Source organism: Myotis yumanensis, unplaced genomic scaffold (assembly GCF_028538775.1).
Source record: "Myotis yumanensis isolate MYYU_CA2020_CCGP unplaced genomic scaffold, mMyoYum1.0.hap1 SCAF_2, whole genome shotgun sequence".
NCBI lineage: Eukaryota > Metazoa > Chordata > Mammalia > Chiroptera > Vespertilionidae > Myotis > Myotis yumanensis.
In genome coordinates, this window is record NW_027223753.1 from 168,854,517 (window position 1) to 168,881,720 (window position 27,204).

Genomic DNA, 27,204 nt, shown 5'->3' on the forward strand with positions numbered 1-27,204 from the left:
AAAAAAATCACTATCAATGATAAATTGACATATGTGTTATGTGAATTAAGAAAGAGAACAAGAAAGAGAGAAATACATGCTTACTGCAAGACTAGAAATGAACACAATGATCTCAGGCACAAATGCTTACAGGCCCAAACTCCAGACTTTGAGAAAGAGAACAGGGCCACAATGACAGGATTCTATCTATAATCTTATATTGTGACCTTTTCACTCATATAGGATATGCATTCTAGCTACTTTCAAGTAGGTATCATAAATGTGTGATCATCAGATGGCACCTGGGCTTCCAATTACAAGTTGAGGAATCCTGCCTTGTGATGCAGTCAAAATCTTGCTGATTTTTGTTAGTGAGAGGCAAAAATTAAAATTTTTATTCTCATTGATTAGTACACAGCAGAGCGCATTAGATTGAGGGACAGCGTTAGTCACCCCCTTGCCTCCACCAGTGATACCTTTCTTCAACAGTTACGTCAATAGTGGTGTCGTCTGTCTTTTTCCCATCAATGGTCCACCAAACCTCATTGCGAGAGTCTTTCAGGTAAGTGAAATAGACTTTACAGGGAATGAGCAGCTTCTCTCCTAAAACAAACAAACAAGTAAACCCTTTAGTTTGTAACCTTCACATAGCTATACTGGTTCTACTCTGACTAATCAGAAGCTACAAATGTTACATGTATCTATAACCCTACTTCTCACTAATTCTCTAGTGGCTACCATAAGGTGATGTACCATACTTCACTGTAAAACAAACAAACCAAGAAAAGAAGCAAAGCAGCTTTTATAAAATTATGAGAATGGCCATCTTTTAATACAATCTAAATATGTTTTAAAATGTATTTGTTCAAAAGGCTCTGACAACATTCTTTTTAGCCCCAACTCTCTATGGGCTACTCTCCTTTGTTAAATCACTCAGAAGCAAAGGATGACTAAGAAAAGGTTCTCCAGCCCTAACCGGTTTGGCTCAGTGGATAGAGCGTCGGCCTGCGGACTGAAGGGTCCCAGGTTCGATTCCGGTCAAGGGCATGTACCCTGGTTGTGGGCACATCCTCAGTAGGGAGTGTGCAGGAGGCGGCTGATCGATGTTTCTCTCTCATCGATGTTTCTAACTCTCTATCCCTCTCCCTTCCTCTCTGTAAAAAAATCAATAAAATATATTTTAAAAAAGAGAAAAAAAAGAAAAGGTTCTCCAGATCTTTGGTCCTTGGCCCAGAGGCGATGGGATGGTGCCGAGGCTGAGAGGACTGTCTGGACAGGTCTCACCGGGACATGCTTCAGTTATCTGGGTGCAGCCAATAAGTCTGAAGACAATTTACATGTAGAAATTCTACATTATCCTTCTGAGGTGGAATATGAGGTTGGGGGATTTCTAGGCAGAAATGGTAGTAGAAGTAATAATAATAAAAATAATAATAAGCAGCACACTCACTGAGAATTTTTTATAATTTACTAGGCTAAATAGTTTTACTTATTAATGTTATCATTTAATTTTAACAAACTACTAGGAGGCATTTTTTATTTATTTTAATTAATTAATTAATTAATTTTCCAGAAGGCAGCATACACTATTTTTAACTATCAACCAGGCCCCCTCAGGGACCAATTCCCAGAGCTCCAGGCCCCCACCCACTTCCTGAGCAGATGGGCCTTAGTGTTGGAGTTGGCCTGGAAAAATGGACAGGGGATGCTTCTTGAATTCTCTCAGGCCTCCCCCACTTGGCACCCAGGTGATCTCCTAGAGGTAGGCAACCTTCAGGTGAGTCAATGGCAGCCTGAGACCAAGCCCTTTGCTCTCTCAGGTTTTTAGAGATACCCAGGTAGCTGTAGCCACTGTGGGTGGGGTTGGGTCCCAGACTGCAGGAGGCCCCTAGCAGGCAGCAAACTTGCACTGGATGCACTTGTACCAAAGCAATTCCTGCTCACTGACGGAGGGCTCCAGGCAGGCAGGCAGCGGCCTGCAGCACGTCCTCCAAGGTGAGCAGCAGTGCTGAGCTCCTGGGCTCCAGCCCTTTAGGAGGCATTTTTAAAATGCATGTTTTACGGATGTGAAAACTGAAGCTTCAACATGTCAAATGCCATGCCTCAATCAAATTGTTAATAAGTAGCAGACCGGAATTTGACCTAGAATGACCTTCTATTCCTAGATGCCCAGGATAGGTCTGCTGTATGCTTGCTTTCCTAGTTAATAATATCAACTGCTTTCACTATCAGAAGGTGTCCAGGTTGAAATGATAAATTATATTATCATCCTGATTTGAACCCAGGTTTGTCTCCCTTAGTGCTCATACTCCGTCCTCTCTTCCAATGTGTGGTTTTATGCCTTCCTCTCCAGTTTTCTATATCAATATAGTATAGAAGATAGTCACATTGGATTCAGGCATGCTTTTGCAACCATAACGTGATGAGTATATGGAATATATCTAGATAATTAATAAGTGTTTACCCCGATTGCAGGAAAAATGTTTATATTACTACATAAAGCTAGTACTAAATCAAGAAAATTTGGTCCATTTGGGGCTATGTTCTTTGTGTTTTTCCAAGGCACACCGCTATTTGAAACCTTATCTTTATATTGGGGGGTACTGTGTTCTCTACTTATGTTGGTCACTGCCTCTATTAACTTTAGTATGTTTTAAACAAATGTTCTTTTATAGCTCTCACTGGGTGTTTGTTTTGAATTTTCGTAAAAGATAGAATTCAGAAAATGTTAAAAATTTTCTGCAGTTTCCAGCTTACCTGTGGGAGGCTCTGAGTCAGACGAGTAATAAATAAATCATACCTTATTTGATCAGTTACAAGTGATATTTTCCTGGAATGAAAAAAAATCTGAAAACTAAAAAGAGACCCAGATGACCATAGCAAATATTCCGTAGTGTTCTGAATCAGGACTTATTGGTTGTATCAGATGTTACCTATTATATTCACAGTCCTGACTCCAAGCTTTAACCCTGCCCCTTTGTAGTGGAACAGAAGCTTGTGCTCATGCTGCAGGCATGGCAAACCAAAACCCTATGCAAACTCCAGTTTGCATCAAAGAGAAATCCCTCCTCAGGCGGGGAAACCTGCCTGCAGAGAAGAAGACAGCAGCAGCTGCTGAGAGAGAAGCAGAGAATCCCTGAGCTCCTCATGAGATCCAGGAGGTAGCTAATGCTCAGAACTACCATGGTTTCTGACAACATCAATTTCAGTGCCTGCGGTTTTTTGTTTGTTTGTTTGTTGTTGTTTTTTGTTTTGTTTTTTTTTACAATAGCCCTCTCTTCTCTTGTGTTAACTTCTGTGGCATTTTATTCCTTATAATTAAGATAATCTAATTGAAATTCAGAGTCCACAGCTGTAATTACCTGGTTCTTTCTCATAGACCACAAGATCATTGGGAGAGTGGATCTGGGGGGGCATTGCAGAGTTTGGAGAACCTGTAAGAGAGCAAAGAACAATGGGAGATGGTGTTAAATCATGAAGTCTTTATCCCTGTTAACCCATTTCAAAAATATTATCTTCTGTGAAGCCTTGCCCAATCTTCTGGCGTGGTTTGTCAATTCTTCTTGAGAAGAATTGCAGTCAGTAAGTATGAAGCCAATTTACACGTAGAAATTCTACATTATGCATCTGAGATGGAATATATTCACTATAGAGTGGATTATAACATTTTAGTCATACAAAACAAGCAAAGAAACAAACATAATATGTTGATTATCCTCCATATTCAGAATAGAATGCTTAACCAGTGTTTTCACTTTCCAAAGCTTACATGAGATATAGTTTTGTCAGACTACATCATAATTAATTGCTCTCCTGTTTTTGCTCAATTGTTTCTTTTCTACATATTTCTCTTCAACATTCCCAGAGTGTCTAGTATAAGACCTAATTAAATAAGTATTAATGAATGAATGAGTATATGGAAAATCCAAAATCACAATGATGAGTCCAGCCCCTAAATGTACCTGATGTCCAGTTATCAGTTAAAGGTTCATTCATAGGATCAATGTTCTTTATAACATTCAGTATTCCTAAATTGAATGAAAAATATCCTGAAGGAGATTTATATTGTATTATTTAAGAGTAGAGGTTTCAAAGATTTGATGACCAATAGGTGTTCTAATCCCAACTTGGTCATTTACTAACCACATGACCATTTTTTAATAAATCTTTGAAAAGCTAATTTTCCTCCTCTCTAAAATGAGAGTAATTAAACTCATTTTAAAGGTTCATTATAAGAATTAAATTAAGTTAAATTATCTTAATTTGGGGGGTATTGTTGTGCTGCATATTAATTAAGTGATGCATATTAAAGCACCCACTGCATTTAAATATATATATTAGGAACAACTGCCAACATGAATATAAGGTTAGATTATTCATTTGACTTTTAAAGTCCATTCTTGTTAGGCTCTAAATTTAGTCTGATTTTTCTTCTGAATTAGTTCCCAACTCAGCACTATTCAGAAAGTAAGCAGAGAAAGAAAGTGGTTACAAAAGTGTTTTATTTGAATTTTATTTGCACTATGTTAAATTTGTTTTAAAGAAATACATAAGCTGAATCTGGTGTCAGACTGGTAGAAAAAGCCTTAAACAAAAAGTAAAAAAACCTGGGCTTTAGAATCACTTCTTCTACCAATGCACTGAACATCCCTAACTAAGCAGGTTGCTTTCTGTTGTTGGGCCTCAATGTTTCCATCTATTAAAAGATAGGATTTTCATCCCCTGCCCCCCAAAAATGTGCAAATACCTTATACCAATGATTTACAGAAATTTAAAAAAGATAATAAATTGCCTTTTTCTTTAAAAAAATGGGGTTTCGCCGAAACTGGTTTGGCTCAGTGGATGGAGCATCGGCCTGCGGACTGAAGGGTCCCGGGTTCGATTCTGGTCAGGGGCATGTACCTGGGTTGCGGGCACATCCCCAGTGGGAGATGTGCGGGAGGCAGCTGATCGATGTTTCTCTCTCATCGATGTTTCTAACTCTCTATCTCTCTCCCTTCCACTCTGTGAAAAATCAATAAAATATATTTAAAAAAAAAATGGGGTTTCATAAAATCTCACTCTGATATTCTCTAATTTTAATACAGTGGGCACAATGGTATTTAGGGTTCTGCTGTAAATACCACATATCCTGACACTGGTTCTCTTGGTTTGTGTTTCACAAGAGTCTGTAGACATTGTCCGGTCACTTCCCCAGTTTCCCATCCCCTCTTCTTTCAGTTTCAACCAGTGGTTGAACACTGCATGCAAATACCTTGAGCATTAACTACAACAGCAGTACATAGAAATTCATAGTTTAATTAATTCTATTAAAAACAGATTGTGGACAATAATATCCATTACTATTCATTACTATTCAGCCTCCACTGTTTGCCTGTATATTATGTCTAATATTCTCAGCTATCCTGAATGTTAGGTAATCTAAGTCCCAAAATACAGATGAGGAGACTGAGACTTTGAGCAAAATCATATTGCTCTTCAATGGCAGTAGCCTAGTTTGGGCACAGATCTGTCTGGTATTCCTTTCACTGCCTTTACTTCACTTATTCACATAGTCACTCAATAGACCAATAGTTACCAAATGCCCACTATGTATGTGGAAATGCTAGAGGTTCTGGGGAGAGTGCAATAAACAAACAAGAAAAAAAATAAGCTCTTTTTTTCTCAGATTTTACACGCTTGTTTTTAATAAACTATTAACAGAAAAAAAAAACACAAGATGATTTCATTTTTATCCTGTACACATAATACAAATCATGCTTACCTACCACCTTTACAGCCAGAGTCCTGGTGAGATTGAATGCCCGTCCATTTTCTGGATATGTAACAACGCATGTGTAATTTCCATTATTTGAAAACAAGGCTAAGAGAAAACTCAAGTTCATGCCTTCAGGTACCACATTATGAAAGTCCTGTACTTTATGACATCCCTGTAAGAAGTAAAAGAAAAGATGTTTTCTATTTAGATACATGCATAGAAAACATACAAGCACATGCACATAGGTAATTTTGCACAAAATATACAAATATCTTTGCTGGCTGCACTTTTTACTAAGCTGTTCTGCTCAACTATTTGACAATGTCTCTACAAAGATTAAGTTCCGTTATCTTTTCTGCAAAAGAAAATTAAAGTTCTGAACTGAGATATAAATTCAAGAGCACCAGCTTCCTGTCTCAGCATCCAGTATTGGGATTCTGGGAATCTCATATTAACAGTGAAGCAAGGTTAAAGTATTGAAAAACAATGAAGGTAACTTAACTGCTTGCTCTACTATTTAAAAGAACACACAATTATTTTTCATTTTTTCTACATTTCTTCACTGTTTATAGTAACTCAGGAATCCAGTCACTCTGCTTGAAAACTAGGCTTAATTTAGATGTCTGATTTTGGCATTCTTGATCACTCTGTTGCAGCACTATATTGGTCATGTACAAAAATTTTGGTATTTTTCTTCTATTTTTCCTATGTGCTGAAATTGGATATTACAGACTCCAGATCTAAAAACAAAATGTATTTTTTATGAGTCTTACCGATAATTCAGCCCAACCGGCATGGCTCAGTGCTTGAGCATTGACCTATGAACCAGGAGATCATGTTTCGATTCCCTGATCAGGGTACATGCTGGGATTGCGGGCTCCATCCCCAGTGTGGGACATGCAGCCGATCAATAATTCTCTCTCATTATTGATTGTTTCTATCTCTCTCTCCCTCTCCCTTCCTCTCTGAAATCAATAAAAATATATATTAAAAATAATTCAAATATGACAAAAAGGATTAAATATCTCTAAGTTCCCTTAGATCTTTAAAATTATGTGAGTCTGTTACTGGCTTGTACTCTCAACTTCCTATATTCACATACTTAACTTTAATTCTCGTATACATAAGGTTTTCTTGCTTCAATTCCTGGAGCATGTGTTTTGAAATATGACAGTTACACAAAGAGGTACATTTTGTAATTCTTTGTAACAGGAAATATGTCTTTTAAGAATAGCACTAAAAAGATGATTCATGTGGGTTATCATCACAAGGAAGCTGATATATGCTCAGTTAAGTGATTTTCTAAATACAATTTATCCTGTTTTGATAAAAGTGCTTCTAGACACTTGTCACATCAGCCAATGGTTTCAATACTCTTAGGTTATCACAAAGTATAAGGCCACAAGGACTGTATTCATAATGAATTTATGTCAGATTTGGTTTAAATCAAGTTTAGACTATCTTTAGAATTCTATTTGAGTTTTGTGATACCTTCTATTTAAACAGTTCAAAGCTATTTCTCTCATTTGTTAGCTTTTCTTAAATCCTTGTTAAGTAGACAAATCAGACTAAATATGTAATAGTTTTACAAGTAGAAAAAAATGAGATAGAAAAATAAAGAGATATTCCAGATAACACAGTGCAGAGCTAAAACTCAGTTTTTTAGATAGCTCAGTAAAGGTCTTTAACTAACTTCTTATTTTTTTATTATTATTACTAGAGGCCTGGTGCATGAAAATTCTGCCCTGGGGTAGGGGGGGTCCCACTGCAGGCTCGATCCCAAGTAGGGGTTGGGCTGGAGGGTAGCTGATCAATGATTCTCTCATTGATGTTTCCATCTCTCTATTCTTTTCCCTTCCACGCTGAAATCAATAAAAAATATATTAAAAAAATAAAAAATAATCCTATATAATCTATATAATAGAGAGCCAGGGTCATAACGACTGTTACCACCGAAGGCTCAACCAGACCGGAAGTCAGTGCTGGGTTGCTGTGGTGACCCAGCACTGACTGGGGCCGCTGCAGGCACCCCGACCCAGCATGTGCCCTTGGCCAGAATTGAACCTGGGACCTTTCAGTCCACAGACTGATGTTCTATCCATTGAGCCAAAGCTTTAACTAGCTTCTTAATTAAGAATAAACACCTCTGCTCAGCAGTTAGTTGAGGCTGGAAAAATTATATGAGACATACAGTTACACATACCACATCATCTCGTCTGGCGTGACCTTTATTAATAAGATCATATAGCTTTGAAGTGTACATTTCCATGATATATGATCTGTACATTGAGTTGTATATCCACCACCCAAAGTCAAGTCATCTTTAATCACCAAATATTTGGCCCCCATAACTAGTTTTAACCAAAAGAAATTAAAAAGTCTATTTCAAAGCTATCAGACCTATATAGCATACAAGAAAAGGAAATGAAGAAAATATTTTACATTCTGAGCTTTGTGGTGGGGTGGCTTTAGGGCACTGCTGAACCATTAACTTTGGCCTGTAGTGTGTGATGAGCTCTCTCTGTTTCTTATAAGCAGATATATCTCTAGGCCCTTCAGCACATAGACCTGAGACATATGGAATATTTTAAACATAATAAACTATTCCTGAAAATGAAGCCTGAACATTTTCTTATAATTTCAACATCATTTCTTTGGAATCCAGAAAAAATTGGAACAAAGATCTGGATACCAAAAGAATAAAAAAAAATATTTCCAAATGCAAGAAATCACTTAGCAGTAAGTGGATTTCCACTATGAAGCACACACTTGTCTGACTAGAAGACAAATTATCCACTTAGTTGATCTATCAGTTCCTCATTCTGAATTCAAAAGAGAGAAGTTAAGCAGGAGAGCAACGTTTCAATGGCATAATGGTAGTCATGGCAACCTATCATGACATATAGGTAAAGAGCGAGAGGAAATACATCATGTGGTGAGATGTGGGGTGTGATTGGGGGGATGTCTTGACTAACTAAGGATGAGTATGTCCATCCCATACCAGTGGTCGGCAAACTCATTACTCAACAGAGTCAAATATCAACAGTACAATGATTCAAATTTCTTTTGAGAGCCAAATTTTTTAAACTTAAACTATATAGATAGGTACATTGTTATTAACTTAATTAGGGTACTCCTAAGGCTTAGGAAGAGCCACACTCAAGGGGCCAAAGAGCCGCATGTGGCTCGCGAGCTGCAGTTTGCCGACCATGGCCATACACCATTCAAGAACTGTGTGAGGGCACGGAAAATGGAAAGGACACAACTCCTAATCTATAGGTGTGTACAGTCTCCTGGTGAATTGCAACAAATACTATGAAAGGCATATCAGGGCCAGGGAAGATCAAATGGGGGAAGATCAAACAGAAAACATTCATAAAAACTTCACAGAGAAGAAAGATTTGAGCACAATCTTAAAGGATAAGTAGAAATATTAACAGATTTTTAGCTAGGAGGGGAGACAGTGGGGAGCGGCACTTGAGGCACAGGAAAAAGTTGTAACTTTCCTGAACTCTAATAGCATTTTGCTTTCTGTGTCAGAACTTAACTAACTTTATATTATTTTTATGTTGTAGATTTTTTTCAATTGCAGTTTATATTCAATATTATTTCTGTTAGTTTCAGGTGCACAGCCTAGTGATGAGACCATCAAATACTTTACAAAGTGCTCCCCCCGCCCCCAGTATTTTCAGCACCCACCTCGCACCATACATAGTTATTACAATACAGTGGGGCCTTGACTTACGAGTGTCCCTACTAACAAGTTTTTCAAGATAAGAGCCGTCTCTCAGCCGATTTTTTGCTTTGAGTTGCGAGCTAAAATTTGGGTTATGAGCCAGCTTCAGATACCCCACCGCTAGTTGGCGAAGCGAACGTCACAGTGCATGCCACAACATCAGCCCAGCATCACGTGTCTCACTCGTTCACTTTTTGATTTGACATACGAATAATTTGAGTTACGAGCTCCATCACGGAATGAATTAAACTCGTAAGTCAAGGCCCCACTGTATTATTAACTATATTTCCTATGCTGTACTTTATACTTAACTAACTTTATTATAATAAACTTTTCTCATGTTTGTCTCTTCCTCTAGAAAATTTACACCTGTGAGGGCAAGAGGTGAGGGTGAATGAGTACTGTACTTCATGGCCGGCAGCTGGCAAAATACTTGACACATGGTAAATGCCCTGTGCATTTGTGCTGCCTGATCAAAAATATGAATGAGAGAAGCAAAGACAGAAGACAGAGTTGACAGCTCATGCAGTATGATAACAAGAAGATGACTATTCAAAATATAAGATGTGATATATGAGTGAGTTGTAGGATGGAGGGAAGAGTGAGAGTAAGGATATAAAAAGTTTAATGGAGATATAAGGTTAGAACAGTTAGGAATATCTATTGAAACTTTTGCACCAAAGATTATGTTAGCATAAAATAATCATACTTATTTACAAAGTCTCTTAAGAACTCTTACCAGTCACTTTTGATGCACAAAACTAAAGGCATTTCAATGTTTAAGCAACTAATATTTACAAAATCTCTTCTACATGGCAGGCACTGTGTTAGGGGCTTGGCATAGAGCAGGCATTAAACACAGAAATGGCCCTATTCCCATGGAATTTTCCAGTCCAGTCCAATTCATTCAATTATTTAATCAATTCCTAAATACAAAGTTCATTGGCTTAGCTTTATGCTGTGTGCTTGGTATTCAAGGGAAAGAAAAAAGAGAGGTCACTATCTAGTACAGAAGAAAGAAGTGCAATCATTATAGTAACAAAAATGAGAGATAAGTTAAGTGCTATCAAAATAGAGAGTGGATGACTCATTCAGCCTAACTAAGGCTTGAGGCCTCACAGACATTTGAACTGGGTTTAAGTTTAGAGGATGGATCTTGGGTCCTCAGAAGCCCTGAAACTATATGTCAAATCATGATGATAAATAGATAGATAGATAGATAGATAGATAGATAGATAGATAAATATACTAGAGGCCCAGTGCATGAAATTTGTGCATGGGAGGTGGGGGTCCCTCAGCCTGGCCTGCATCCTCTTCAATCTGGGATCGCTGGCTCCTAACTGCTCACCTGCCTGCCTGCCTGATCACCCCTAACCCCTCTGCCTGCCTGCCTGATCACCTCTAACTGCTCTCCCCTGCTAGCCTGATCTACCCTAACTGCCTTCTCCTGCCAGCCTGATCGCCCCCTAACTGCACTGCTGGCCTGATTGCCCCTAACTGCCCTCCCCTGCTGGCCTGATTGCCCCTAACTGCCCTCCCCTGATGGCTTGATCGCCCCTAACTGCCTCTGCCTCAGCCCCTGCCACTATGGCTTTGTCCAGAAGGAAGGCAGGATGACCAGAAGATGTCCGGTCGACCCAGTCTAATTAGCATATTATCTTTTTATTAGTATAGATATGGAATTCAATGTGTATAGTTTGAAAGAATATATGGTATATATTTCCTTCCTACCAGAGATGAAAAATCATGATAGAGAAACTATAGGGAAAGGAAAGAGATAAAGGAGCAACCAAACAGTTGGGCTCAAACTAAAAGAAGCACTTTGAAAATAAAGTCTATTACGTAGACCTTGGACTAACTTGTCTACAATACTAGTATGTGCTATGCCGGTAAACACCAAGCCTGGCAGTCAGAAATGTGCTTTCCTGGTGGCACTTTGTCAGAAAAAAGCAAAGTTTCCCATTTTCTGAGAGAGATTTATAAACAGTATCTGACCAATTCTGATTAACTTTACAATGAAATTTAGAGGTGAAGGTAATTTTAATGATTATACTAAGTATAAGGACAACCAGCTTTTCACAGATTGGTCTCCAGAATGATATCCATTCTCCTAAATATCATTTAGGGCTTTCAGCAGCTGGTATAAATGTAATATTCAAAACACCTAATAAAACTGTTCCTCTGATCCTCAGTAAAAAAGAAAAAAGGGGGGGGATAATTTCCTTTGTTTTTATAAGTATCTCGATATGGAAAAATCAAATACCCAATTACAATGAAGAGGAAGATAAATAATCCAGTAATATGAAAGTTGGGATGGCTTGCTATAATTTAAAGCCCACATCTCTAAGTAAATGTAATAATAATAATAGTAAAAACAATAACAAAATTACACCTGTGTCTTTACTGCTATCTATTCCCATATTCCTACGTGAATAAACAGGCAACCTCCAATTTATACACATGTCATTTCCAATTTATACATGTGGCTATTTGATATTCAGTAAATGACAAACCATGGTGTGCTCTCCAGGCTTGTTACAAAACCTGGCTCATTCAACAAAAATTTACTGAACATCAATTTAACTCACATGATTGTTGAATTAGAGCACTATGAATTCTGGGTCCTGAATGAGGAAGAGCCTGCCATGCAAATGAGAGGAGGAAAGACAGAAGACATGCCAAGGAGGAAAATGCAATCCTGCCCCATTTCCCTTGCAGTTCTGGAACAATTTTTTTTTTTTTTAAATTTCTGTTCCTTCTAATCTGAGTTTGTCTAAGCCCCCTCTGATTTCCCAGGGCCCTCCATCCATGGGCTTCCTTGTGTTCCACAGTTCAGCTTACAACCCAACCTGTGTTCAAAGACTACCCCACCCTTCCAAGTGTCTTAAGCTTCAGAAGTAAAGACTGACCACCCTCTCAGTGTCATTTCTGAAGAGTATAACCTTGAAACCAAAACAGAACTAGCCTGAAATCCCAGATTCTCCACTATCAGCTAGATTGCTTTTGAGTAAGTGATATACCACAGTGTAAAAGTATGGACTCGATATAAGGTTGAATCTTGGCTCTTAGCTCTGTGACCTTAAGCAAATATCTCAGTTGCTCTATCTTAACTACAAAATGGAGAGCACAAGATAACTTACCTCATGTTAAGAAAATTAAGTTAATAATCTTGTGCTCTATTATTTGCCTCTCTGAGACTTGGCTTCATAATCTGTGAAAGGATGACATCTACCTTGAAGGATGGTGATGAGTATTACACATAACATATAAAGTACCTAGCATAATGTATTTTACAAGCAAAATGCAAGAACTGTTAGTTTCCTTTTCTGTCTTTCAATTTATCAGTTTTCATCATTCGGCTAAGAGGAAGAAAATTGCTGAAAAAAATTAATGTGTCTTTTAACTCTCACACGGTTATGTGTATTAGAAAAAGAGACTGTTTTTACAAAGTCAAGGCAGAGAATTCAGTTTATAATAATTGAAAGAGTCTACTCTATGAGGTCCAAGGGAGTTTCTCTAGAAGGTAGAAAATAGAAAGCAACATCATCATTGCTATACAGTGATAGGAGAATCCAACTACCAAGAACTCAGATTTTGTACCCAGGATGGCAGAACTCTTAGGATTTATGATTTCAGTCAAATACCCAAGTATAGAGAAATAAAAGAGGTATGCCACAGATCAAGAGTGACTTCTTATAGACTAGAAAAGATGGCTGGTCACCTTCTTCTTAGCCACCTGAACATTGTTGGTTATCTGCCATGGAGATGGTTTGACCACTATGACTTTTTTTCTCATTCTTCTTTCCAGGCTTTCTGTTTTCATTCACCCCAGGAACATTCTCTGTGGATTTTGATCTTAGTCTTTAAGGGCTCCAACTATCATATAGACGCATCCAATTCTCTGACTCCAACTTTGACATTTGTTCTAAGCTCCAGATTCACACATATGTGCCACTACCTACTGGCCACTGCTACCTAGATGTCTCACAGACACCTCTAACTCAATATGACATTATCTAAATCTTTCACTTGCTCCCCAAACCTGCTCCTCCTCTGCTATTTCATATCTTGGTTAATATCGCTGACATCCTTCCAACCAGGAAAAAAAAAAGAAATCTGGGAATCATTGAAAATACAGAGATAAGTATGGCATAATTTTGCCCTCAAGAAAAAGTCAATTTCATAAAGTCGATGCATGTAAATTTCTCCCTGTTTTTAAAACAAACAATAAATTCTCTTTGGAACTTATAATTCTGCTTTTCAATAAGAATGCAAATTATTCTTATTTATAAACTTGTCAATTAAATTGTGAGATCCTTTGGTAAGAAAATAAGATTAATTTTTTTCAGACTATTGAGTATTCAAAATATAAAAAAGTGAATAGAACTAGAGATAAGAGACCTTGATAACTAGATGAACACATTTAAAAAAATTGAAGGTATTCTTATTGATGTAAAGTCTTTATATATAAAAGCCTGAATGACCGAATGACCAGTTGACCGGTTGCTATGACATGCACTGACCACCAGAGGGCAGACGCTCAATGCAGGAGCTACCCCCTGGTGGTCAGTGCACTCCCACAGCCAACCTCCTGCAGCTGGCCAACCTCCCCTGGCTGCTGACTGACCTCCCATGGTCCCTCCCCTCAGCTGGCCAACCTCCCTCGGCTCCTTCCCCCAGCTGGCTGACCCCCTCCCATCGGCCCACTCACCGGCCAGGCTGAGGGACCCCACCTATGCACGAATTCATGCCCTGGGCCTCTAGGTGTTAATATTACTCTTTAAATTATTTTTACAATGAAAAATGACAATCATGGAAAAAAATACACAATGATCCCCTGGACCCAAACCTAGTCTCAAAAGTAGCAATTTAGGCTATGTCTTATTTCATCTACACCCACTCACTGCAGCCCAAGATATTTTAAAGCAAATCACAGATATTGCATAATTTCATTTGTAAGTATTTCTATGTATCTCTAAATGACAAGACTCCTTCTGCAAGCATAACTATAGTGCTGTTATCACAGTTTAAAACAGTAATAATAATTCATTGCTATCATTAATATTCTGTTCAGATTTTCCTGATTTTCTCATAACTTGTTTTATAGTTTATTTGAACAAAGCATGATCTAAGGTTCTTATACTGCAATTGATCTTAAATCTCTCTTGCTCATTTTCTTTGTTTCCTTCTTTCTCTCTCTTTTTCTTAGCTGTTTTATTATAAAATACAATACACAAAAACTTGAAACTTATGAGTTAATGAATTATTATAAAGCAAACACCACTCAGGTTCAGGAGTAGAATGTGGCCAGTTATTTTCCAAATGTCCTATGTCAATCCCAGCTCTTTTGCAACCTCCTGAAGTAGCACTACCTATATATTTTTATAGTAAAATCACTTCCTTGTTTTCTTCTTTAATTGTATCTTCTATAGTACATCCTTAGACACTGTAGACACATCCATTTTCAAATTTTCATATATGTTTCTTTTTAATCAATATGTTCCCACAATATGCTTTTGTTTTTTCTTGCAGAATTTCTGTTGAATAACCCAAGGCATTTGGCATATAGTTTTCCACAGTCCGGATTTTGACTACAAACTCAAGGTACAGATCAATATATTCTTCTGTTCTCTATATTTCCAGCAAAATGGCAGCAGTATCCAAAATCCACTTGGCACAATTATAGTTAATACTGTTCTTTCATCAGAAGGAATATGCCTGGTTGTTACCTCTCTTGTGATGGTAGCTGTCATTGATGCTTAATGCTTAGATTTATTGTCATTGTGGTTTCAAACTGATTATACAATTTTATAAAAACATACTTCTATGCACCATTTCATAACTAAATGTACATTTCTTACGGGAAAGGCAGAATAAATACTTGACTTTCCCCCTTTATTTACTAGTCTACTTTATATGATTTTGGTATGTACATTTTACCCTTCTTATTTTTATTCAGCATTTAAGTGTGATTTAATATTTTTCTCCAAATTTCTGTTAATCTGAAGGCATTATCTAGTGTATTCATTTGGTGTTATGTTCCCCTTAGTTTAGCTTCATTTCTAAAATGACTTTCTTCTAAGCTGTTACTGAGTTTTATAACTTCTGAACTTTTATAATTCAAATTTATTTGTTATTCTTCTCATCTTGTAGCATTTCTTAATTTTTTGGCTCATTTTTTAAATAGTGGGTTACAATATGTCCTTCTGGTATGCTGTTTTTTTTTTTGTTTTTTTTTTAGAATGTTATTCTGCTTCTTATTCTCCTTTTCTTATAATTTTGAATGGGAGCTTTACCTTATTGTTCATTTTCATGGGAAACTAGTTTGTTTTGTTTTTCCTGAGTTTTACAATCTGGCAGGATTTTCTAACTTCAGAGAGATTCCTCTTCAAAAGTATGGTCTTGAGATTTCCTGACTGTTCTGCTCCCATTCTTCTCTTCCCTTCATCTCTACAGGATGGGCAAAAGTAGGTGTACAATTGTTCATATGAAAAATAATGCAATATTTAAGAAATAAGAATACAAGAATAAACTCTGTGTTTCCCATACTCACAACTGTACACTTACTTTTGCCCCTGCATTATCCTGATGTTGTCTACTTATGATTCTACTTCCAGCCATTTCTCCTCACTGTGAGTAGTTGTTTTGCAGAGTTCCAAGGCGCTAAAACAATTCCAAACCCTTCAGAATTTCCTACTATAGGCATCTTGGACCCACCCTTTCCAATTTCAGCTGATGTTCCTAAGTTGGCTCACCATACTTTCCAGTGAGTATCCATGGGCTTTTGACCCCTCAAGTCTGCCCCGTACCACCCTACTTCCACCTACTCCTTTTCCCTATAGACACTAATTTTACATAAGATTGTGGCTTGACTCACTTGTTTTATTGAAAGTGATTCTTATGGATAACTTAATATTGAGTTTTGTTTTAAATGTTGTTCAGGAGTTTGGCTTTGGCTTATGGGGATATTTGAAGAGGTTAAAAAATTAGGCAGCTAGCCCAGCTGGCATGGCTCAGTGATTGAGCATCAACCTATGAACCAGGAGTTCACGGTTCAATTCCCAGTCAGGGCACATGCCCATGTTGCAGGCTCAAACCCTAGTAGGGGTATGCAGGAGGCAGTGGATCAATGGTTTCCTCTCATCATTGATGTTTCTATCTCTCTCCCTCTCCCTTTCTCTCTGAAATCAATAAAAATGTATTTTTAAAAAAACAATAACTATGTAGCTTTTGTCACACATGCCACCTTCTAACACTATAATTTTTTATTAAACACTTCCCAAATCCCTGAGATGTGAAAGAGACCACAGGTGGACTGTGTCTATAAAGGAGGGCAAACATGAAATACATACAAGCAACAAAATGCTGACTAGTTTAGGAGTTGAAATTCACCAGATGAATTAGCAGCTCCCAACCTCACTGAGCAGAGTGGAAGTCGGCAACATTTCTCAAATTGTATTTCAGAGGAAGTTAATAGGACCAAGGTAGTTATAGCAGTCCAGTGAACATAATTTAAGGAATGCTGGCTTGAGGCAATGTGTCCTCCAGCACTTCCTTTAAAATGTCATAAAGTGAGGAAGCAGTGAAAAAATTGTCAAGGGTGGGGGGGAAAAAAGGACACATATGTAATACCCTTTGTAATGCTTTAAGCAATAAAAAAAATAAAAAATAAAAAATAAATTGTATAAAGTCACTAAAGAATACATTGAAAATCTGATTAGAAAATTTTCAGTTTCTACATTAACTCAACAAATAATTGTTGCCATTTAGAGAGGGTAAAGTGCCCTCCAGTTTGCTTACCATATACCAAGTGATGGCTGGTTTGACACTGGAAGGAAAGTATCCATCTATATCTGGACAAGTGATCTTCTGAACACCATATTCTATATACAGTCTATGCACTGGGATTTTCATGGGAGAATTGAAGCAGCTAGTTTTTTGGACAACTTCCAGAGGAAATGCAACTTTGCTGCAATATGTGGTATTCCTGAAAAGAGAAATATGCAATAAATGGGCAGACTCATTTGCATTTGTTTTAATGCAGTAAATACACTAAAGTAAGCTAAGTGAACTAATACTATGTATTGAGACTTTATATGTGCAAGTTCATGTAAGAATTAAATATGTGTGGAAGTATTTCTATATAAATTGACATCATAGAACAAAAATAGACACAGTTAATTACTATTGATATATTAAAATAGTTATATTTTAGATATGTTTCTAAACATGTTATGTGTTTGTATGTACATATATATGTATGTATATGTATATTTAACTTTACCCTTAAAACATTATTAATAATATTCTGTGCTGGTAAGGCAAAGGTGAGTATACCATTAACTCATGGCTGATAATCATATAAACAACCTTTAGAAAATAAATATGGTTCTAAAACTATTCTTAAAAAGGCCTTAGTTTTTGCCCTAGTAATGTTATTTCTGGGACATTTTTCACATGGTAGAATTATGGAAAATGGTTATAGAGAGAGCACATGATCAAAAATGGCCATCCAGTGCTATATCAGCAAAGAAAACATTGGTATATATAGAAAAATCTTCTTTTTTTGAAAAGTGCAATGAAATTATGGTACAACCATTCAAAGTTCTTTTACATAGCTATAAAAATGTCAAGCATGAAGAAAAAAGTAACAAACACATAAAGCTTCCGACTCTTGTTATCCCATCACCTCATTTTTCATAAAGAGGTATTATATGTGACCCTCTATGCACCGCAAATTAGCTCTCTAATTCTCTGAGCATGTCGGACATTTCCTTGTGTTCATTTGCTATTAAGTTCCTCTTAGTTTATCATAGTTCAAACAAGGGTACGACCATGAATATTTTCTTATAGTCTCTAGTACAGTGTCTAAACTTTCAGTAAATGCTGAATACATATTTATTAAAATGAATGAGACAGAGCCCTAGCCATTTTGGCTCAATGTTTAGAGCATCATCCTGTGGACTGAAGGGTCCCAGGTTCCATTCAGGTCAAAAGCCCAGGTTGCGGGCTCTATCCCCAGTAGGGGGAGTGCAGAAGGCAGCTGATCAATGATTCTCTCTCATCATTGATGTTTCTATCTCTCTCTCCCTCTCTCTCCCTTCCTCTCTGAAATCAATAAAAAATATATTTTGAAAAATTAAAGAGATAGATATAAAACTTGTGTGTGTATACAGGAAAGCAATAGTGAAGCATTAATAATAAAAATAACTGATTTTTTTAAGGTGATGACTAAATGGGCCCACACTTTTAATAATTTCTATTTAAGGTTTCAAACACATATTAGATCCTCAATGACTCATGAATTAAGTCTAAATACAATGGAAGGTGTGGAGGTATTCATTCCCCTCACCAACATGAAAGGAGATATTGTTTAAAGATAACTTGTAACAAAGGTAATATGGTGAAAAAGGAGAGTGGCAGGCATAATCTCTATCAAAAATAACAAATTGTCTACCAGATAAAAGTATTCTATGGGTGGAAATTATAAAAGGTAAATTTTAGTTTAATTAGATACATTTTCTGATTTTTTAAAAAAGGTGATGAACAGTGATTGGGCTGACTTTTATAGCTCCAAAAGTCAAATCTCGATGTCATCTTAATAAGGTATTAAAGAAAGAATAGGAGACAGAAGATGGTGGCTGACGGGACGCAGGCTACAAGATAGTGTGTGAGTGAGAGAGTGAAAGGAGAGCATGCAGGGAGTGTCTGTATTTTTGAGTGAGGGACATCTATATTCCACAGGACTTTTGGAGACTGACTGGCCTCCCCTGGCCAGGCAGCCTCTACTACTGCTGAAATCTCTCTCGGAGTGGCTGGGTCTGCTGCAGAGACTGCACCATTTTGAAGGGGAGAGCAACTGTTATCAGAAGCTCACCCTTACCTTCAACTGGGGAGACCTCGGATATCTCCCGGGATCCTACAACCACAATGCCCAGGGACCAGCTGCCTCAGCTGCAAACCCATTAACACCGAGACTCCAGCCTCCCTGGCCACAGGTGCCTAAAAAGTTTGTCCAGGGGGAAAACAAAGTAGTGGCAAATACAGGTGGGCCCTGTGCCTTCTCACAGAGGAGATAGAAGGAACAGCTGACTTCAATAACATCCACCTGAAATTGGCAAATTAAACACAGCTGGTGAGGCAACCTGTGGACAGAAAGGTCAAAGATTGCCAGGAGAAAGTCAACGCAGGAGAGAGAGAGCTACATACCAGACACCCGGAGAGGAGCGAACATGGGGAGACAAAGAAACAGCCCCCCTAGGAAAGAAAAGCAGTAATCACAGGATAAGGAAGTAAATGAAATGGAGGCAAGCAATATGTCAGAGAAAGAATTCAGAGCAATGGTCATAAGGACATTGAAAAGGATGGAAGACAAATTCAATAATATGTGTAAGAACCAAAAAGAAATGAAAAATGAAATCACTGCAATAAAGAACACAATATAAAGCATCAACAGTACACTACAAGAAGCGGAGGACCACATCATGAACAAGAAGACAAGGTAGGAAAAAACACCCAAGCTGAGCAGCAACTGGAAAAAAAATCTTAAAAAACAGGAGGAGAGCCTAAGGGAACTGTGGGACAACATGAAACGAAACAACATCTGCATAATATGGGTCCCAGAAGGAGAGGAAATTGAGCAAGGAATAGAAAACCTATTTGAAGAAATAATGACAGAAAAATTCCCTGATATTGGGAAGAAGAAAACACATAAGTCCAAGAAGCTCACAGAGTCTCAAACAAGATGAACCCAAAAAGACCGATACCAAGACACATTATAATTAAATTAGCAAACACCAATGACAAAGTAAGAATCTTAAAGGCTGCCAGAGAGAGACATAAAGTTACCTACAAGGGATCTCCTATCAGACTATTGACTGAATTCTTGACAGAAACACAGCAGGCCAGAAGGGAATGGAATGAAATACACAAAGTCATGCAAAGGAAGGGTCTGAATCCAAGAATACGGTACCCAGCAAGGCTATCAATCAAATTTGAGGGTGAGATTAGGAGTTTCACAGATGAAAAAGGACTAATGGAATTTATTACCAACAAACCAGCAATGCAAGAAATGCTAAAGGGACTGTTGTAAAAATAAGAAATAGGAAGGGAAGACGGAATACAGGCATAAAGAACAAAAATGGCAACAAACAAGTGCCTATCAATAATAACTTTAAATGTAAATGGTTTACCTGCTCCAATCAAAAGACATAGGGTAGCTGAGTGGATAAGAAAACATGACCTACATCTCTACTGTCTACAGGAGACCCACCTCAGAACAAAGGACTCACACAGACTGATGGTGAAGGGATAGCAAAAGGTTTTTCAGGTGAATGGAAAAGAAAAAAAAGCTGGGGTAGCAATACTTCTATCTGACAAATTAGACGTCAAAGTGAAGGCCATAACAAGAGAACAGGAAGGCCACTTCATAATACTAAAGGGAGAAATTCAACAAGAAGATATAACTCTGGTAAACATATATGCACCCAACACAGGAACACCCAAATATATATATAAAAAAAAAAAACTTCTGGAGGATATCAAGGGACAGATCAACAACAATACAGTCATAGTAGGGGACTTTAACACCCAACTAACAACACTGGATACAACCTCTAAACAAAAAATCATCAAAGAAACATCAATCCTAATTGACTCACTAGATCAGATGGAATTAATGGACATCTTCAGAACATTTCACCCCAAAGCCACAGAATATATATTCTTCTCAAGCGCACAGGGGTCATTTTCAAAGATAGACCACATATTCGGACACAAGCAAAGTCTCTTCAAATTCAAGAAGATAGAAATCATATCAAGCATCTTCTCAGATCACAATGGTATAAAATTAGAAATCAACTACAATAAAAACAATGAAAAAATCAAACACCTGGCGGCTAAATAGCATGCTATTAAACAATGATTGGGTTACCAAAGAGATCAAAGAAGAAATAAAAAGCATCATGGCAACAATTGACAATGAAAACACAACAATCTAAAATCTATGGGACGCACTGAAAGCAGTCTTGAGAGGGAAGTTCATAGTTCTACAGGCCTGCCTCTAAAAACAAGAAAAAATGGTAATAAATTATCTAATTCTCCAACTCAAAGAGTTAGAAAGAGAGCAACAAGAAAAGCCAAGAGTAAGCAGAAGCAATGAATGATAAAGATCAGAGTGGAAATAAATGACAAAGAAACCAAAAAAAAAAAAAAACAATACAAAAGATCAACAAAACCAAGAGCTGGTTCTTTGAAAGGATAAATAAGATTGATGAACCTCTAGTCAGGATCACTAAGAAGCAAAGTGAGAGGACCGAAATAAAATCAGAAATGAAAGAGTTGAAGTAACAACTGATCCTACAGAAACACAAAGGATTATAAAAAAAAAATACTATGAACAACTCCATTCCAACAAAATGGACAAGCTAGATGAAATGGACCTATTCTTAGAAAAAATAAGCTCCCAAAACTCAATCAGGAAGATAATAAAACCTGAATAGGCTGACAAGTACCAGAGAAATTGAAGCAGCAATCAAAAATCTTCCAGTAATCAAAAGCCCTGGTCTGACGGCTTTACAGGGGAGTTCTACCAAGCATTCAAAGAAGAACTAAAACCTATCCTCCTCAGACTAGTCCAAAAAATTTAAGAGGTAGGCATACTTGCAAGCTCTTCCTATAAAGACAGCATTACCCTAATACCAAAACCAGATAAAGACACCACGAAAAAAGAGAATTACAGGCCAATATCTTTGATGAACATAGATGCTAAAATCCTCAACAAAATTCTAGCAAATTGGATCCAGCATTACATTAGAAAGATCATATACCATGACCAAGTGGGATTTATTCTGGGGATGCAAGGATGGTACAATATCCGCAAATCAATAAATGTGACACATCACATAAACAAATTGAGAGACAAAAATCACATAATCATATCAATCAATGCAGAAAAAGCATTTGACAAAATCCAACACCATTTCTTGATAAAAACTCTCAATAAAGTGGGAATAGAGGGGTCCTACCTCAACATAATAAAAGCCTTATATGACAAACCTACAGCCAACATCATACTCAATGGGAGAAACTAAACTCGTTTTCCCTGAGAATGGGAATAAGACAGAGATGCCCACTTTCACCACTCCTGTTCGATATAGTACTGGAAGTGCTAGTCATAGTGATAGAACAAGAAGAATAAATAAAAGGTATCCAAATTGGAAAAAAAGAAGTAAAACTGTCCTTATTCACAGATGACATGAGACTATACATAGAAAACCCCAAATACTCCATCAAAAAACTACTAGACCTAATAAATGAATTTGGCAATGTAGCAGGATACAAAATTAACACCCAGAATTCTATGGCATTTTTATACACCAATAATAAACTCACAGAAAGAGAAACAAGAAACAAACAAAAAAAACAATCCCATTTATCATTGCACCAAAAAAATTAAGATACTTAGGAATAAACTTAACTAAGGAGGTAAAAGACTTGTACTCGAAAAACTATAGGACATTGAAAAAAAGAGATAGAGGAAGACATAAACAAATGGAAGAACATACCATGTTCATAGATTGGTAGAATCAACATCATTAAAATGTCCATACTACCCAAAGCAATCTACAGATTCAATGCAATCCCCATTAAAATACCAACAGCATACTTCAAAGATAGAAAACAAACACTTCAAAAATGTTTCTGGAATAAAAAAAAGATGCTGAATAGCCACAGTAATCCTGAGAAAGAAGAAAAAAATTGGAGGGATCACAATACCAGATATTAAGCTATCTTACCAAGCCATAGTTCTCAAAACTGCCTGGTACTGGCACAAGAATGGACATATAGATCAATGGAACAGAACAGAGAACCCAGAAATCGATCCAAGCCATTATGCTCAATTAATATTTGACAAAGGAAGCAAGAAAATACAATGGAGTCAAGACAGTCTCTTCAATAAACGGTGCTGGGAAATTTAGTTAGGTACATATGCAGAAATGAAACTAGATAACCAACTTACACCATACACAAAAACAAACTCAAAATGGCTAAAGAACTTTAACGAAGATGAGGAACCATAAAAATCCTACAAGACTCTATAGGCAACAAAATAACAGACATATTTCATAGCAATATCTTTACAGACACAGCTCCTAGGGCAATGGAGACTAAGGAGAAAATAAACAAATGGGACTACATCAAAATAAAAAGTTCTGCACAGCAAAAGAAACCATCAACAAAACAATAAGAAAGCCCACTGCATGGGAGAACATATTTGCCAATGCTATTTCAGATAAGGGTTTAATCTTCAAAATTTACAGAGAACTCATACAACTTAACAAAAGGAAGATAAACAATCCAATCAAAAAATGGGCAAAAGATCTAAATAGACACTTTTCAAAATAGGACATACAGAAGACAAAGAGACATATGAAAACATGCTCAATGTCACTAATCATCTGAGAAATGCAAATCAAAACAACAATGAGATACCATGTCACACCTGTCAGAACGGCTATCATCAACAAATCAACCTAAGACAAGTGCTGGAGAGGATGCGGAGAAAAAGGAACCCTTGTGCACTACTGGTGGGAATGCAGACTGGTGCAGCCACTGTGAAAGATAGTATGGCGTTTCCTCAAAATTTAAAAATGGAACTCCCATTTGACCCAGTAATCCCACTTCTAGGACTATATCCCAAGAAACCAGAAACACCAATCAGAAAGGATATATGCACCCTTATTTTCATAGCAGAACAATTTACAATAGGTAAGATTTGGAAGCAGCCTAAGTGCCCATCATCAGATGAGTGGATTAAAAAACAGTGATGCATCTACACAATGGAATACTAGGCCGCTATAAAAAAGAAGGAATTCTTACCATTTGAACAGCATGGATGGAACTGGAGAGCATTATACTAAGCAAAATAAGCCAGTCGGAGAAAGATAAATATCACATGATCTCACTCATATGTGGGATATAATGATCAACATAATTTCATGAACAAGAATAGATCCAGAGACAAATGGCAGGGGAGGTGAGGGTGGGGGGAGTTAGAGAGCAACCAAAGGACTTGTATGCATGCATATTAGCACAACCAGTGGAAACAAGCACTGGGGCTGTGGTGGCTTGCCAGGGGTGGGAATGGCTGGGGGGTGAGGGTCAAGTGAGGAAAAAGGAGACATGTGTAAAACTTTAGACCATAAATAAATACAATTAAATTTAAAAAGAAAAAATAAAACCTGGCTCGTGTGGCTCAATGTTTGAGCATCGACCTATGAATCAGGAGGTCAGGGTTTGATTCCCAGTTAGGGCATATGCCTGGCTGGGATGTGCAAGAGGCGGACGATCAATGATTCTCTCTCATCATTGATGTTTCTCTCTCTCTGTCTCTCTCTCCCTTCTTCTCCCTCCCTCTCCCTTCCTGTCTGAAATCAATAATAGTTTTTTAAGAGAAACTATACAAGCAGTAGAATCCTATAAATTGAATCTTATCCTGATGGCCTAAAGACATCAGGCTATGATTTCAGTGGTTTAGTTTGTCATTCTCAGTTTAGGAATCACCTTAGGACAATGAGAAGCTTCTGGTGCCACCACCAGGCAAGTATAATTTTATATTTTTCTTTAGAGACATAGAAAATAGACATGTAAACTAAAGAGACAATCTGAAAATGAATACATAACATTAAAGGTATACTTAGGCCTTAACTGCCATGTATCTCTGCTCATATAATGTCAGGGAAGGCTAGAAAAGTTTGGGGACGAGCTCTAGCCCATGGTTGGCAAAATGTGGCTTGTGAGCCACATGAGGCTCTTTGGCCCCTTGAATTTGGCTCTTTCTAAGCCTTAGGAGTACCCTAATTAAGTTAATAACAATGTACCTACCTATATAGTTTAAGTTTAAAAAATCTGGCTCTCAAAAGAAATTTCAATCATTGTACTGTTGATATTTGGCTCTGTTGACTAATGAGTTTGCCGACCACTGCTCTAGACCATTAGAAGGTTGATTAGGAAAAAGAAATAGATACTGAAGCACTAGAATGTATTGTATAGTAGAAACCAAGGTCACTCAGAAAGTGATTGATGACCCCTTCCCAGGTAATTGCTAATGTCCATGTGGGAATATTAACGATTAACAATTGTCAAAAATGGAAAGGAGCTCAAAGAGCAGTTAGGCTGACTTTCTTCTGCAAATATCAGACATGTATTGACTTGGTTATGGTCACCAGCTAAGTAGTGGCAGAGCTGGGATGGTAATCTAGGTTTCTGTCTTCTCATTTAGTACTCTTTCCACTAATAACTTTTCTAACCTTTCCTACAAAGTACTAGGATATAATGTACGCATGACTATTTGAGTCTCCTTGAAGCCCATGCACCAGTTTAGAGTCCATTCCAATAAAATTAAACAGTCGTGTGAAAGCCTCAGAAAGTCCTTCAGCGTTTCTAGGGACTCCCAAGGCCCCAGTGATTAAAATGTGTTTCTGTGATAGAAATTAGGTCCTTCTTCACTTAATCATTACACGCTTTAAATCTATCCAACACAGTCCTAGTTATCTATCAGAGAACAGTTAACACCTCTGAGTGACAGGGGGCATCAGAAGAAGGTCTGGGGTTACCTATTGTTATGTTATTCTAAATTGTTCCATTGTTATAGGCCCTGAATAGTGTCCTCCCAAAATTCATATGAGGAAGACCTAACTCCCAGTACCTCATAATATGACTGTATTTGGAGATAACTTTTGAAAAGGATAATTAAGGTCAAATGAGGTCATATAGGTAGACCCTAATCCAATATGATTAATGTTTTTAGAAGAGATTAGGACACAGAAGACACGGGGGCGGGGGGGAGGGGGGAGGATGAGGGGGGTAGGCAGAGGGGACCATGTGAAGACATGGAGAGAATATAGTCATCTACAAATCAAGAAGAGATGAAATGAAACCAACCCTGTCAACATCTTGATCTTGGAATTCTAGTCTCCAGAACTGTGAGAAAATAAAATTTTTATTGTTTAAACCACTCAGTCCATGGTATTTTGTTATGGCAGCCCTAGAAAACCAATGCACTCATTAAATAGTAGGAAACAATGTAAAAAAGTAATTCCATAACACAGATGGGAGTTTAAAAGACAAAGTAAAGCCTGGAAGCCAAAAGGAACTTTGGGGAAAAAAGTAGCCAAAGAACTAAGTTTTAAAATGATTATTCTTTAGAGAGGCCTCAGTTTAACTTTTCCCCCTCAGAGCAAAAACATTAATTAGTAGTAAAAGAAATATAGGTATATTGTGGAGTAACATGCAAATTTACATGAACTTCCAAGAAAAAAGTGAATCTGAAAGAAATTTTGCATACTGATAGAGTGCTTTGCATTATATTCTTAGATCCCCAGGGATATGGTGCCCATTTGCTTCTTAGGGGAATTTTGGTAGGAAAATTGAAAAGCACTGTTCTAAATATATCTGATGCCTCCCAGATAGTCTTCCTTCTATAAAAGGCATCTCCATGTTTTATTCCATGCGAAGCACTTTGAAAGATGACAATAGCAGATACAAATAGGTTCTACTCCCTGCCCTGCTTATTGTCTAGTGCAGTGGTTCTCAACCTTCCTAATGCCGTGACCCTTCAGTACAGCTCCTCATGTTGTGGTGAACCCCAACCATAAAATTACTTTTGTTGCTACTTCATAACTGTAATTTTGCCACTGTTATGAATCATATTGTAAATATCTAATATGCA

At 37.4% G+C, this 27,204-nt stretch overlaps 1 protein-coding gene across 5 annotated transcripts in view; it reads right to left on the reverse strand.

Annotated features, from left to right (window-relative positions):
- The window catches only part of IL1RAP (interleukin 1 receptor accessory protein), a 159,088-nt gene that overhangs the window by 24,727 nt on the left and 107,157 nt on the right, over window positions 1–27,204 (reverse strand). For all 5 annotated transcript variants that reach the window (XR_011470315.1, XM_070406576.1, XM_070406574.1 and 2 more), the window contains exons 4-7: window positions 17,274–17,460; window positions 5,744–5,909; window positions 3,342–3,413; window positions 456–582 (exon numbers count right to left, since the gene is read on the reverse strand). Coding sequence is in view for 4 of the 5 variants with exons in the window: in XM_070406576.1 (XP_070262677.1) it covers window positions 456–582; window positions 3,342–3,413; window positions 5,744–5,909; window positions 17,274–17,460 (552 nt within the window). In the remaining variant the exon portion in view is untranslated. The remainder of the gene's footprint in view (window positions 1–455; window positions 583–3,341; window positions 3,414–5,743; window positions 5,910–17,273; window positions 17,461–27,204) is intronic.